The sequence below is a fragment of the Sinocyclocheilus grahami genome, unplaced genomic scaffold (assembly GCF_001515645.1).
Source record: "Sinocyclocheilus grahami isolate Dianchi unplaced genomic scaffold, SAMN03320097.WGS_v1.1 scaffold1281.1, whole genome shotgun sequence".
NCBI classification, from domain to species: Eukaryota; Metazoa; Chordata; class Actinopteri; order Cypriniformes; family Cyprinidae; genus Sinocyclocheilus; species Sinocyclocheilus grahami.
The window spans coordinates 235,963-251,466 of NW_015506460.1; the positions used below are offsets into that span (position 1 = coordinate 235,963).

At 38.7% G+C, this 15,504-nt stretch overlaps 1 protein-coding gene across 2 annotated transcripts in view; it reads right to left on the reverse strand.

Moving 5' to 3' along the window:
* LOC107568806 (sodium-dependent lysophosphatidylcholine symporter 1-B-like) overlaps positions 1 to 14,765 on the reverse strand; it is a 15,672-nt gene extending 907 nt beyond the window's left edge. The window contains exons 1-15 of one of the 2 annotated variants that reach the window (XM_016254796.1): positions 14,685 to 14,765; positions 14,464 to 14,587; positions 10,524 to 10,649; positions 8,899 to 9,023; positions 5,618 to 5,741; positions 5,447 to 5,525; positions 5,200 to 5,369; positions 5,023 to 5,113; positions 3,437 to 3,555; positions 3,168 to 3,251; positions 2,013 to 2,096; positions 1,766 to 1,878; positions 1,536 to 1,679; positions 1,068 to 1,244; positions 1 to 875 (exon numbers count right to left, since the gene is read on the reverse strand). The exon at positions 1 to 875 is cut by the window's left edge and continues 907 nt beyond it. In XM_016254796.1, the coding sequence (XP_016110282.1) occupies positions 824 to 875; positions 1,068 to 1,244; positions 1,536 to 1,679; positions 1,766 to 1,878; positions 2,013 to 2,096; positions 3,168 to 3,251; positions 3,437 to 3,555; positions 5,023 to 5,113; positions 5,200 to 5,369; positions 5,447 to 5,525; positions 5,618 to 5,741; positions 8,899 to 9,023; positions 10,524 to 10,649; positions 14,464 to 14,550 (1,575 nt within the window). In that variant the 5' untranslated portion in view covers positions 14,551 to 14,587; positions 14,685 to 14,765 and the 3' untranslated portion in view covers positions 1 to 823. Of the gene's footprint in view, positions 876 to 1,067; positions 1,245 to 1,535; positions 1,680 to 1,765; positions 1,879 to 2,012; positions 2,097 to 3,167; positions 3,252 to 3,436; positions 3,556 to 5,022; positions 5,114 to 5,199; positions 5,370 to 5,446; positions 5,526 to 5,617; positions 5,742 to 8,898; positions 9,024 to 10,523; positions 10,650 to 14,463 lie in introns of both variants that reach the window. The other variant, XM_016254795.1, reaches the window with a different exon arrangement.
* Positions 14,766 to 15,504: the final 739 nt, after the last annotated feature.

The window sequence follows — 15,504 nt, forward strand, 5'->3', positions numbered from 1 at the left end:
AGCTTCAGTTGTCAGCAGCACTTTTCATCCACAGTGTGTACCCATATCATCTGAAGGTGTTGAGGGACCAAATTTGTATGTTTCGCCTTCAGCGCATCTCTCTGAAAGAGTACACCCCGAGAGAGCAGACACAGGTGAAAAGGAACATAATCGAATGGGTACGTGAAGGAAAGTAATACAAGAAATAAACAATAACCTTCTGTGCGCAATACTGAAATTTGATGTAATCAAACTCCTCTCAGGTCCCTCAAGTTTGCTTTTCCAGTTAGATGCACAAAAGCATTTATAAATATTAAATTATATACAAATATTACTCACGTTGTGTACAGTTTCACAGATATTCCTCCCAAAATGTACCTTTCAATCGTGATTGAAATACATTTTTGGTTTTAGCACCTAAAAACGTTATTAAGTGTTTCAAGTTTCATCTTACGGTAGACATGTCCCACCTCAGATCATTTTTTAGGGCACTTTAGAAGTGTGCTTATCAAAAGCTGGCTTTTTTTGGACACCGCTTTGAGATCCTATACCAGCGAGCAGCACAAATACTGGCGACACACACAAGCCTGCCTTTCGGTTTTGTGCAACTCAGGGAAACGTTTCTAGCATCCATTAGCACTTGCAACTGGAAATGGCAAGGCACTTTGAAATTGAGCTGGAAAAAGGCTATGTTTCAAGTTGATTTGTGGTTGTGTAGGGGTGATATGGGTGGAAGTTTTCAGCCACAAGGCAGCATGGTTGGTTCAAAGCATCCGCTCGGTTTGTTTTATCTCTGTTGATGTGACACAAATGGCACGATGTCCAGTTTAGGTTTCCGGTGCTCTTAAACCACATTGAGCTCAGTGGAGTCTGTTTCTGAGTCAATCTCATTTTCTCTGAAAAGGAGTCACACAGGAAACAGTTAGCCTAAATATAGATTTTTTTAAATTACAAGAATGCCGTTTAATCAGCTTTAGAGGTTTAAAAGTACCGTGTTAATTTATAGATTTCAAGAATGTTGAGCAGGCTTAACATCTTTAAGCAAAACATGCGACTGGAAGACTGTTAAAATCAATAGGTGACTTTACCGTTGTTCATTAAGTAGTTTGCGGTTGCCTTGTCTCTTTTCCTCGTTGATTGGATATGAGATGAATATTAGCAGCCCAATAATGATCAAGACTATCGGAGCAGGAGATACCAGGATCTTCAAGGTTAAATCGACTTCGGCGGGTTGCGTGCAACCTCTCGTCACATAGCCAGCAAAACTGTTTGAAAGAGAAGAAACGAGAGATTAATATGTTATTAACGTTCATCCAGATAAATCCAACCTCATGACTGATCACTGAATTTCACATTAAAACACTATCCTACATGGTCATGTCTACAAACCCAAAAGACCCATAAGAGCAGCGCTAATCGCATTATATCTGAAGGTCAGGAGGCCAGACTGATTCTCATACAGTAAAAGTAAAACAAAAGGCCGGGCTTATTGGATCATGCAGACTATAATCCAACTTTAAGAGCCGGTATTTCGTGTACAAGACCGTAAAACTTACTCAAGACTAAGAGTTGAGACCCCCAAGGAAACTCCAGATGCAAACTTGGTGAAGAACACATAGAAGGAGTAGAAGATGGCTTCATGGCCTTGAGATTCAGGATTTTGAACTTTAAAATCATCCACAACGTCGGGGAGCATGGACCTGAGCATACAGGAAAACGCACTCCATGAAATAAGTGCACCAAATCTGGAAGTGCATATACATTTGTACAATTGTCAGGTGCTTACCATGGCAGAAGGAAGGCCGCTGCAACACTGACTCCAGCGGCAAAGGACACAATGTATGTCACAATAAGATTGCTTGGCACCAAGATGACGGAGACCAGGAAAGGCACCACAGACTGCAAAGAGAATATAAACCATCAGTAACAGGAATCAAAAACCTCAATTACAGTAGATGACAGACCAGAAGAAGCCGCTGTTTGGTCAGTTAGTGGAATTAATTGAAGGGTTGTGTGCCGCTGCCAATACTTACTGTAGTCCCAATATACACGGCAGTCTTCTTGCCAAATTTAGTGAGGAACCACTGCCAAAATGGGATAGCAAGCGTGGCGGAGAGCTGAAATAGAGGAAATTAAAATAGGATTGGCTCAAAGACGACTAAGTGTGCAGGTTTAAAAAGAGTTTTCGTTTTTGTCTATATGTTGGTCACGCCGCATGGTGATGATTTGAAAGACAAAATTTTTTCAAATATAAATTTTTTTTTGATGATCAATGCCTATAGAGAGATCTGTCTGTAATACAGAAAAAGCACTGCACTGCGAGATGGTTTTCGTGACTGATAATGCGTGCAAACGGCATTAGCTAAGATTAGGTTTCTGACAAAGAATTGAACCTGTCTGTGTTCACACCCGTTCCCATTAATAAGAATGCTTCCTAACACACCTTCCCGACAACAATACTGGAATGTTTTGTATCATATCTAGGACAATGCCTGAAAACGTTCTATTCATGCATCTGCAGTTATAGTTCCCTGAACAAGGGTTATTGTAGTTTGAAGAAAAAAAGTCAGCAGACTGGGTTTTAAATGACTACAATAATACTCTCTTATTGAACATGAATTCTTAAAGGAATCTGGGTTTTGAACAACTTTGTCTTCCTTAAACAATAATCTAGTTGTTGATTGACAACTTTTCTGCGATACTAAAGCATTTCATGGGTAAAAGCAATGAGTTGTGGGTTGGATAAGGTGCAATATATTTCTGGAAACACTAGTCCAGGGTTCCTCAAATCTTGCTCTGGAGGGCCAATGCGCTGCAGAGATTAGCTGCAACCCTGATCAAACTCACCTACCTGTGATTTTCTAATGATCCTGAAGACATTGATTAGCATGCTCAGGTGTGTTTGATTAGGGTTAGAGCTAAACTCTGCAGGAAAGTGGATCTTGTGGGCCAGATTTGAGGATCCCTGCACTAGTCTGTTCAGATGATCAGCCCAAATGTATTATGTAACCCATTAAGTACTTTCCTTTTGTACATTTTGTTCAAAATGTCATTGTCAGTCACTCCATAATGAAACCTCACCTATCTTTACAGACCATACAGAGTCATATAGTCTTTTAGTATTCAAAAAGCCCATTTAAAATACATTTATAATTTAAAACAAAAAAAGAGACATTTAGTTTGCTTACCATAATGACGAGAAGGATGTTTTGGAAGTCGTTTCTAAAGCCAAGGGTGTAGCTACAAAACAGTGCAAAGTTTCCTTCCAGAAGCTGCAATAAATGTTTATAGAAATAATAAGCTGCACAGTAAAGACACATTACCAAAACCTAACAAATAAAGCGATCGCCAAAGGCAACAGTGCTCGTCCATGGCGGTCACAGCTTAGACAACCCAAACGGCTGGTGGTGACCATAGCTTAACATGAAATGAGTGTATCATTTGTATAAGAACTCACCATAAAAGCCAGAGAGGTGAAGAGGAAGCCCATGACCAGCTTGGCATAGGGACCGTGGCCCATCACCATACGAATGCCCTGAAAGAATGACATGGGCTCAGTCCTAACCCTGCAGGTCTCTGTCAAAAAGAAGAGAGAGGCAAGATGAGATGATGGAAACAAATGACAATTAATGGTGCTACATTAAAAGTAATAAATATCAGAGCAGTGGGGAAGAGACTAGCTTGCTGTAAGATTTTTTTTTCCCCCACCAATTTTCAGGTGTTGACTTTCTAAAAAATCAAAATGAAGGAAATTGCTGCACACAACCGTATACATTTTGATTAGCTGCCGAAATGCATTGCATTGCATGACAAAGAATCTGCCAAAAAGTATGTTGTTTAATTGCTCGTACACTTTCATTTCTAAGCGTTGAGCATGAAAAATCCACAAATGAGGTGTGACGATGAGCCAGTACTGTGCTTGATTTTCCTTACAACAGACTACTGAGGTCTGCATGTTAAGTCTCAATATTTGGGTTCAAAATGAACTACTCTAGAGAACACCATTTACCATGAGCCCCATTTAGACAGCCCTCTCTGTGAAAGCTAATCACCCTGCTAAGCTTATACACTGGCATTTCCCTGCGGCCAGCTGAGCTCAGCTTGTGGGCCAACTACTGACTCAAAGAAACTCGAGCTGTGTGGAAAAACCCGGATACATCTGCAAGCAACCACATGAGATTTACAGTGTACACACTTTTCTCACTGAAACAGAACGTTTGGGCGAGAGATAGTGAATGGATCATTTCCCTGTTTTAAGACAGCCAATAGGCTTTAGTTACATCACAGCCATGAACTACGATTTGCTGTTTCAGTTCAGTTCAGTCGTCAGTTTCAGATGTAGGGACTCGTTTTGGAGAGCATTGGATTGGACAAAAATCAGTGTTGTGCAGCATGTGTCATCACAATTTTGTTAAATTTCCAGCATTTATACTTGCATGAATTTTAAATGTGTATTTCTAGAGAAGTTTAATCTTTTTACCAGCATATTAGAAGACCTAACAGCTAACCGCTTAAAAGCATAAAATTATGATATCATAAGGTCTTTAAGAAAGAAGCTATACTACCGTTCAAAAGTCTGGGGTCAGTAAGATTTTTTTTAAACACACTTACAATGTTGCAAAAGATTCTATTTCAAATATAGAGACGGTTCTTTTGAACTTTCTATTCAATTGAAAGAAAAAGGGTAATGTATCAGTTTCCACAAAATATTAAGCAGCACAACTGTTTTCTACATCAAATCAGCATATTAGAGAGATTTCTGAAGGATCATGTGACACTTAAGACTGGATTAATGATGCTGAAAATTCAGCTTTGCATCACAGGAATAAATTACAATTTAAAATATTTTCAAATAGAAAACAGTTATTTTATATTATAATAATATTTTACAACATTACAATTTTTACTTTATTTTTGACCAAATAAATGCAGCATTGGTGAGCATAACAGACTCCGACCCCAAATTTTTTAACAGAAGTGCAAGTTTAATTACATACAATTTCATTTGTAATAATGTGTCTTTGCGGTATTAGTAACGCTTACCTTTTTGTTCTTTCACACCAAGGAACAAGACCATGGCACAGACGACATAAATGGAGCAGATGACACCAGATGCGATCATGTAAGCATTTCTCTGTGGGAACCATATGATACCAGGCATTTAACACCAGTATAGCAAGAATTTTAATTTAATCAAACTTAAAAGAAAAAAATCCTTACCAGATGCTCCAGTGAAGCATGAGGTCCAGTGATGTTGACCGTGGAAGCCGCCAGCAGATCTGTGGAGTTCAACTCCTCACCGGTGCTGATACAAGGAGCGTTAGCCATTCCCACAATCTGTCCTTGAACAGCAGTGCCAATGAGCGTGCCCAAAACCTCAACAGTCATTCCTGAGATAAGAGATGAGCAGTTAGCTGTGAAATTCAAAACAGTGGACATATCTAGCTGGAGATGCATTGAAACTCACGGTAGGCTGTGGCCGAATCCCTCTCCTTCTGCTCCGTGCTGATAAACATGGTAAGTGCAGAATACGGTACGTGGAAGCACTGTTTTTTGGGAAAAAGTCAAAGCCAACGGTTAAATGAAATTATGAGGAATACAGGCTACAATTTGTGGTCATAAAAAGAGGGTTACTCACTGTCTGTAATGTTTGGAAGGAGCAGTAGAAGATCAGGTACCAAACAATCCTGCCTTGCTCAACAGATGGCACGTACCAGATGAGGAAATAGCATAGCACGGCAAATGGGGTAGACAGCAAAATCCTGCATGGAAAAGATATGAGATTAGAAGAAAGGTACAAAAGGTAAAAAATTAAGTATAACTAGATTGGTATTCTGGTTCCCCATGATGATAAACGGGTTTGGGATCAGGTACATATAGATGAAGTTTACTAGGTGTTATATCATTGAACCTTGTCAAGCACCAAACCTGTCTTTTCTGTTCCCTCTCTTCTTTAACTAGAGATGATGAGAGATGAGATAACTTCCTGTATTTGTTCAGTGACCATTGTGGCCAACAGGATGCTGTAGTGTAAGTACAAGTCTGCTCTTAATCTGAAGCATCTGTACAAGGAAATACCATTTCAGGTGCGTTACACGTCATAGAACTGAATGGTTTATGGAAAAATTTCCACTAATTTAGGCAGAAAGTAATTGTTTGTATTCAGTCAGTACGTTCCACGCCCCTCTCCACCCCCTTTCTGTTTGTTTATTAAATATTCTGGCTAATTCAATAATGCTTTGCATGCATTAAACAAATAAATATTTGTCTATACAAACCTAATAGAACATAAAGGTAGGACTGAGCTTGCTTGATTGAGGGTTATTGAAGTGCATTTTAAATCACCTGATCTGACGGGAATATCCTGGGAACTAAAAACTACAAAACTCCTTTGACAGCCGTTTTGACCTATATTACACTACCATATTTTATCCCACTATTATACTAGGGTATAATACTATTATACAATATAATCTCTTCACTCTATTAAAACATATTTGTTATGAAAATAAATTGCATATATTTTAGATTTATCAACAGTTTCTTGTATCTGTTTGTAATTTGAATTAAAATATTAAATCAGAGCAAGAAAAAGCCCTGACTGCACAAATGTGCACATGTGTAGCAAAAAGGTGCAACTAGTTAACAGTTCAAAATAGTAACAAATCTCACTCTACCAGCAAGGCTGCCATTTGAACTAAAATAACCCCAGTATGCTGGCTTTAGACTTGTAGCAGATGTGGTCTGCCTCCCTCTCACTCTGATTGGATGACAGAGGTGGTGTGTTGTGGGTTGGACTACTCAAGAGCTTCCGCATTTTGCATACACCCCCCAACCCCCAAGGCATGCAGCACGAAAAAAGGGGAGTCTTCCTTCTGAGCCCGGCAGAACAAGACAAATGTTGTGTTATTTATGCCATTTGCGGAATTCAATCCACACAACATGAGTCGCTTATAGACAGAAAATATCCCATGGATTACAGAAGATCAGAGACGCTCTTATCCCTTCTGACTCTGATTGTCTTTTTATGGTTTATGTTGCCTTGAAAATTATTTACGGTTTATGAAAGATTATCACGTGTTCAAATATTGACATTTTCTTTACAGTTACCCAGTATTTCAGCTCATGTCATTTACTAATTTACCATTGAAAATGGGTCTAACCTTTGCAATGAATTCCCTTTCAGGATTATGATAGCATAACTCGCTTGTGACTATTAATATTGCATGTGATCAAGCATCGTGAAAATTTTATTATACAGGCTTATGGTCCATATGTTTCTCCACGGGGATAGTTAGGGGAGAAAAAAGTCCCCTCTCTCCCTCATATACCCATAACTACACCCACAAACCTGTCTCATGTGCTCCCAAGTGACATCACAGCACAAATCTGGGCGTCACTAGGGATCTTGTAATCACACCTCCCTGAGAGGATACAACCGTCTTGCTCAGATCCAGCGTCACTGAAATGAGCTCATTAGGGCAGAACGTTCTCACCAGCTTCCTACCAGATTCCTTCACATGCCCCGTGTCCAGTTAGAAAGCAGACGCACACCCCCCCCCCCCGTTCCCATCACTTCCTCGTTGTGGTTTCCCAATTATTCATACAAATAGTGACCTCGTACTTCTGAGGACTTGAAGAAGTGTAGCCACCACAGCACTCTTCAAACCAACCATCATTTGGAAAATAAGACTGAGAAAGTAAACCTTGTACAGGTGCTTTTGATGTTAGCCTGATCGCCTATTTTCTGAGGCTGAGAACACCAGCTAAGAAATGTTAAACTGGTTATTTGCTTCATTTGTGTCAAAACCCAATAAGACTTTTTCATCAATCCCGAAAGCCTTCATTGTGTAGAGAACCACACAAGCATTCTCTAAAGCAGACACCTCCATCGCCGCGGGCATCACTGTCACTACAGATAACGCTTGTGTGATCGCAGGGTTAAGGGTCACTAGCCGCAAAGTTTCCATTTTTCAGTTTTATGTTGTGGGAAAGAGCTGTTCATCAGACAAAGGATGTGCTGAATCTTCAGAAAAACACTGGTCACCAAGCCCAGGGGGTCAAACTAAATGCAGTATTAGTTATTAAATTTCTATTCATTTTCTATGAGGTTTGCAGTTTTTGCAATCAAATTACCAACATTCAGTGCATATGGTCTAAATATAGTGATTTGGTTTTTGCTAGAAGTAATATTTAACCTAATGAAAAATAAAACTACACCACAGTGAGTAAGTTTAAATTTAACTTAAATTATGGCGTCACTCGGTAGCTAGTTTTGGACCAAATGTTGTTTACTTAAGCATATTTGCCTCCATATAGCATCAGCAACACTAGTTAAGAAAGAGAACCATTTAACTTGCATATAATTTGTTGTTGCTGAATGGCAAGCATTTCTTGTTGACATGACACGGATTAAGTGGTTTACTTATGCATGTGATGTAGAAATCAGACCGGCTGGCTGAAAATGCAAATTGGCCGAAGGCAAAGCTACTGTGGTGTATCCAGCCCCCCGCCCATCACACCCCTCAACCCCCCATGAGAGTTCAGGGGACTTCACTTAACCCACAAGCGTCCTCTGACTTAGAAACATCACCAGATACACTTGGCTGTCTCACTTAAAGACTACACCTCCTGACATTTCACAATGACAGAGAAATGGGTCAGAAAACAAAGCAAGTGACGGAGCAGAGAGATTCAATTGGACCACATTTTAAATGGAACAGAGGAGTTAGTGGAGGGTAGAATTGTAAAACTAATCAAGTAGACAGTTACTACAGGCAACTTGCTCCTTAAACAAGACAATTCTGAGTCTTGTTCAATGTTTAATGTGAAAGATTGCTCAGGAGAGTAAAGCACTGGATTACTAGACAGTAAAGCATTGGAGAAATCCAGTGAAACTGCAGGTGAAGAAAGACTTACCAGGGCATCATTCGTCCAAATCTGGTCCAGGGACTCCGGCTGACTAGAAAGCCCACCGTAGGGTCTGTGATGGCATCCCATGCTCGACCCACAAACAAGATGATGGAGGCATAAAATGGGTCCAACTATCAAGAAAAGAGAAAGACCAGCATGTCATCATCTTACCTAAAACACACATCACAGGTTGAGCGTTTTCCAAAAACTTTTATTCAGCATCAGAATGGACTAAATAACTCAAACCAATAGATGAAATACCAACATGAAAAAAGTGAAAAGAAAGAGAAGTAAACTTTTTAAAACAGTAAAAAGTTCTGCTTAATATTACTTATTTATATTGGTGATAAAGAAAAAATACTCACCACAACATATCAGTTGCAGATATGACTTCACACGATAAATTTACAAATATTTATACCATTTAGAAGACTAGGCAGCATGTAAACTACAACTACTTTTTACAGAGATCAGGAGGAGCAGCACATGAGGCCTGCTCAATGACCTTGAGATACATGAGATCATACACCACATGACAGGCAAATGGAGTTACTCAGTTGAAACAGTTTTACTTCCAGTACAACACACTTGTTAAACTTCTGGAGGACTCTGAATTGTTGCACAGATTGAGTGCTTCATGCTGACATTGTGTATTGTAGGAATAACTGTTAATTATGGGATTAAACACATTAGCAGAACTCACACTGGGAACCTGTCTTCTGTAGTCAGTGGTTACATGATAAACACTGAAGGCTATTAGAACAATCCTATTCAGACTCTTTAATCTGGCCAATCAGCCTGCCAAGATTACAGTAGCTCCCCAAAAGTTAATGGCATGAAAGACCTTTGCATATCTATTCATTTTCCAGTACAAATTTCCCTTTTGTGACTGTACTTGTTGCCTCTGACTATGTGAGCAGAGGGAGTAAAGAAACCCGCTGCCCTCTGAGGATCGCAATCAGATTCTACATTCAATCTGATCAGTCAATCTGATCTTCACTTTCCACGAATTCAAAATAGGACAAGATTTTGAAAAGACGGTTAGTATGAGGAAGTTCTTGTTCACAAAAATGGCATCCTTCGGAGGTTGAACTAAATATTACATGGGTAATAAAAATATACGTTTTGTTTTCTATCCATTTTCCATGAGGTTTGTCTTTGACGAATGCACCCAAAGCAACAATATTCATAAAATTTCAGATTATTCACTCATCTTCCATCTTAATATTGTGCCTTGGTCATTAACATTAGTTTATAATTGATTTTATTTTTAATTCAGTGACTTCAATTCAACAGAAATTGATTGATTTAAATTATTGTATACAGTCGAGATCATCAAGACCTCTGAGGCGACACAGGTCCAAATTATTTGCTGTGAAATTTTGTGTTTAAAACTGCTTATGTGTTATTCTAGATTAATTTTATGCTATATAATAACTTGTTGAATGTATGGTTTTTACACACACAAAAAAGTAATGGGACACCAAGTGTACCACATTCATGGAAAGTGCCATAAAAAGGTTAAGCACAGACAGTCAATTAAAATTAAAATTCATAGTATGATGAATCAGTTGATTGATCCATATGATTAAGATGTTATTAGTAAAAATCAATCACACAGTTTCACTCACCAAAGCAACGTCCAGCAGGTAGATCTGAAGGAAGAAGCCGATTGCACATCCCGTTATCTGATATGGTGCTCCTCCAATGGCATAACACAACTTGTTGCATACTGACAACCGGCTCCTTGATTCACACTATTAAAAAAAGAAAAAAAAGGAAGAAACAAGATATGCATTAAGACATTCATAAAAAGACACACCAAATAATTAATAATATAGTACAGATGCTAAAGTCATACTGAGTTCACAGTGTCTCAGCAGGGATTCAAACTAACCTAACTGTAGTGTAAATAAGCACACGGTGGCCAGACACGCTTGTAATTTGGCTTAAGCTGTTGAATGGCTAGGATTTCCACTCTGAGACAAGCGCTGGTTTTAATTATGCTAACAATATGCATTTCTGCTTGACTTGCTGTTTGGTTCTAATTCAAACATAACCTTATTCTCAATACAGCTGGCTAGCTACTGATATTTGGGTCAGGATATGAGCCCTCAAGCAGAAATACCACTGAACACAGTTAGATGAGATAGGCAGCGTTCTCTGATTAATATCAGTACAGTACATCTACTCACGGCAGATCAGCAAATTTCAAGTGGCTCAGATAGGGATAGAGGTTCAAATATGAACTCGACACTTTTCTCATTTTTAGTTTGGTGACTTCATATACATTAGTCAGTAACAGATGAGTGTTTGTCACATGCATCCTTCAAAAATAAACAATTAAAGTTGTGAAGAACTACTTTTGGCTTTATTGCACATGGTGTCCCCTCAATGCCCCCTGCTCATGTTAAAGGACATCTGGACAACCTTAACAGTCCAACGTCATGGAATGAAGACACTGGTTTATAGTTCTATGGAAGTGTCCAACTGACACGGATACAGTGCAACAGAGCTATTGTAGCAGAAACAGAGAACAATTCTCTGCCAGCTACTTCACTAAGGACTGTTAATAGAGGATCTGTTGGCATGTTGCATGAGTTTGGCTTTCATTAATCCTGGACCACATACTAACATTGTTTGTGATGCAAATACACAGTTTTGGGGTAAATATGGTTGCTAAATGGTCAAGGAAGTATAAAACACCCAATGATTTTGTAATGACACCAAACAGTCAAATACCGCTGTCGAACAGGGCATTTTCTACAAGATAACCGATCATTTCTAGGAAGTGTGATGCCATCCTCTAATGTCAGGTTTTCCCTTTGACTCCAGCCAGTCTCAATGTGCTCCGATCAGGATTTCTGAGGCCGATCACATAAAGCAGTATCTGCCGATACCGATCACCGATACCGATCTTTTTAAAGCCTTCTTTTTATAATTTATAACTATTTATAGTGATACTCCAATCAGGAATTTTAGACATTTATTCAGGGCCTGAATTTCATTTTTGAAAAAGGGGGGAATTCCCCTCTTAGGTGTCTCTTGTGAGAGGAGAAGCAGCTTTCACACAGGAGTCCGCTACTGATCTGAGGCTGTTTACCACAAACACAACATTTATCCATTATTTTGATTTCAAATCCAAACATTGTCACTGAAAATGCTTTTTCAGCATTGCAATTCTTTTTTTACACAGTACAGTAATACAATCTTTCACAGACATGTTTAAACACAATAAATATAAGTAACACATTATTCAATGCTTTTTACTTTTGCATTTACTTCTAGATTTATATATTAAGTTGCTCAAGCAAGTGGCAAAACATTTAAACTACTTTTCTTACATTATCACAAACTTACTATTGACAGAAATAGTCAGCTCTACTGCCTTTCCTTTTGCATTGAAATCTTTATTACAAGCAATCCTGTGGTTCATAAAGAAATTTGTTTTCCTACCTCTATGAGTGCCATCTATTATTGCCTTGTTTATTTAAAAGTGCTCTTTCCCTTTAAACCTAGCCAAAAAGCCATATGTGTTGACACGCAACCGTGTGCATTGTGCACGCTTTATTAATCCATTAACATGAGCGCGGAAAAAATATGCACCACATTCGCACTGCAGACGGAGTAATGTGAACCTGGCATTATGTGTGTGCGCTGCGAGTGTGCATGAGCGCACGGTCTCCAGGAGAGCGCGCGAGCGCTGAATGGTTAAACACTGGCAATAATTAAAAAGTAATGCAATTTATAAAATTTAGTGACGATGTGACACTGCCTCGATAGCAGAGGCGGACAGTAACTAAGTACATTTACTTGAGTATTGTACTTTAGTACACTTTTTGAGTATCAGTACTTTACTTGAGCATTATTTTTTCTGGGAACTTATAACTTTAACTTCACTACATTTGAAAGACAAATATTGTACTTTTCACTCCACTACATTTCTATCAAGGTCCTCGAAGTAGAAAGTCGTTACTATGTAGCAGCTCTGCAAGTCAGTATGTGGTTTTTTTTCTTCTCTAAAACGTGACTTTCTTTTTTTCAGACAGTTTATCAGTAATCACTCTTGTAGGGCTACATGAAGAGATTTCACAGCATTTTTTTAACACTGACCAGCTGCAAATGTGATATTTATTTACAACAATTCAATAATAATAAGTTAATATTGTGGTATATATTACACACAATATTTTCTGATTTTGCTAAATTGTGTACCTGAAAATATTACCTATAAAGCCACAGAAGAACTGTTGTGCATCTCCTAATAAAACACAAAAGGTGTTAGACTTGAAGCAGCACTGCACAGACCGTTCTGTGTGTGACATCCAAGCACCGTGAGAGCGATTAGAATTTTTTTTTACATTTTCTTTCTTATTTTCTTTTTTTTTATTTAAATTTTTTGTTTGGATGTTAAATAAGTCTTGCTTTTTTTTTGTCAAACCAGTGTTTCTGTTGTAAAGTTATCCAGCTACAGTTGTGTCGCTGGGGTTTAAAGCAGGTTTACTCTGTTTACAATTACTCTGTATTTACAGCAATTTCACTGTCCACTCTGTTCAAATGTGATTGAATGGCTACACATAAATGTGTGCACACACTGTCAGAGCTGTGTGAGATCACTACCATCCTGCTTTTGTGGGTGCTTAATACACTGACTACAAGCTAGTCAGTTTATTCAGCAGGTGTAATGTATTCTAAGTTGCTTCAGAATTATTGAAAGTATTATGTAGGCCTACGACAATAAAACATTGACATTGCATTGACATAAAAAATGAAATTTACTTTTGGTACTTAAGTACTTTTAAAAGCAAGTACTTCTGTACTTTTACTTAAGTAAAAATCTGTCTTTACAACTTTTACTTGTAATGGAGTAATATTTGACAAGCGGTATCTGTACTTTCACTCAAGTAATGGAGTTGAGTACTTTGTCCGCCTCTGCTCGATAGTGCAAGTGACCATTCCTGTGTCGACTGTGCAGCGTGCAGCTCGCTTATAGACAGACGCGATGTGTGGTGATTTGAAGACATTTACATATTTTGAGAGAGAAAGGGTGAGTGGGCGCGGTGATTCACTGACGCTGTTTGTGAAATTAAGTCTCATACAAGGTTTTCAAATTACTTTATAAGTCATTTAATTAAGAAATATGAAGGTGAGCACCTTCAGCATTATAATTATTTTACCCACGCCGGACAGAGACCGAGACAGTGCCGCTGCATGTCATGCCAAACCTCTCACAGCAGCATCATCATCAAAACAAAAACGCGTCTAGTAATAGAGCAGTCAGACAAGCAGTAGTCAATTCTAACACCGGTTTACCAGTGATGAAACGTGATAAAATTACTCTGGAGCTGAACAGCCTGAGATTTCCTGTGTAATCGGTCTAATATCGTTTATATAATCTATAATTTCCACGCGTCGCAAGCAGTGCGCGCTCAATTCAACCTGACAAAATGACACGTCGATCAGCTCTCGCCGCTACTATGTATCTGTTCAGCTGGAGAATCATGTGCATGGGAAATACGTAGCCTATAACTTATAATTGAATGGAAGCATACATTATTTTCAGTTTGTTACCTTTGCTGCCAGTTTGATTCCGTCTGGGCTGGGTTTTTGAAGCAGACTGGCATTGGAGTACTGCTCTGCGCCCTCTCCTCTTGCCATCTCGTTCTTGAAGATTTACGTTTAAAGTCGTTTACACCTATGAATCCAGTTATTGAATAAGGAAGGAAAAAATGAATTAAAAAACAACAACAACACTGCTTCTGTTTGCGTACGCCTTGTTCTTTGGAATCTACCTGTTTCTACCGATCCCAGTTTCTGCCAGCGGTAGTAGTAGCATGTGAAGACTTGGATACTCCACCCCCTTCAAAGAGGCATTATGCAACCCCCTCCTTCTTTAGCCTCGTATGATTTTTCACCCTCGTGTGAGGGGCGGGTACAGACATGAAGTCAAGCTGACGGTTCAAAATGAAATCATAAGTGAAATGCATTGAAAATTATGTTTAAGCCTAATTTTATGTGTTATAATTATGCTCTCTTATGACTAATGGAAGTCGTCGTTCATCAAAGGCTGTGCTTATACAGTGTGTGCTTTCCATTCAGCAATACATTCAGAGAAACAGGCCTAGCTGTCATTGGAGTCATGCAGGTTATGCAGGATATAAACCATGGCACGTGTAGACTGTAACTTTGCTGTTTACTCACACACATATTGGGGGGCGTCCACCAACATGACTTGAAAATATACACACCATAGTGTTTGAGTTCAGGTTCAATGTGTGTCAACAGAAGATAAGATAACAGGCTGTTGGGCTGAGTCGTTTGTAGTGTTACATTTGTTTGGGAAGGCATTAAGGCTCATCTTGAGAGCAGAAGGTAATTCGGTGCTGTACGTATTTCTATTTGTTCCAATTAGGTTTTGATTGACTTTGCTTTTGCATCTAACCAGAAAGTGACATAAAATAAAACACATCTAATTTGAGGTTCTTTGGACACACCCGACTGATATATCATGACCTTTTGATCTACTGCCCAAAAAGGAGTTTATTTATAACTAATTACATTTTTGATTCATATTCAACATTTCAAAAAGTGCATTCACGTGCAGTTGTGAAT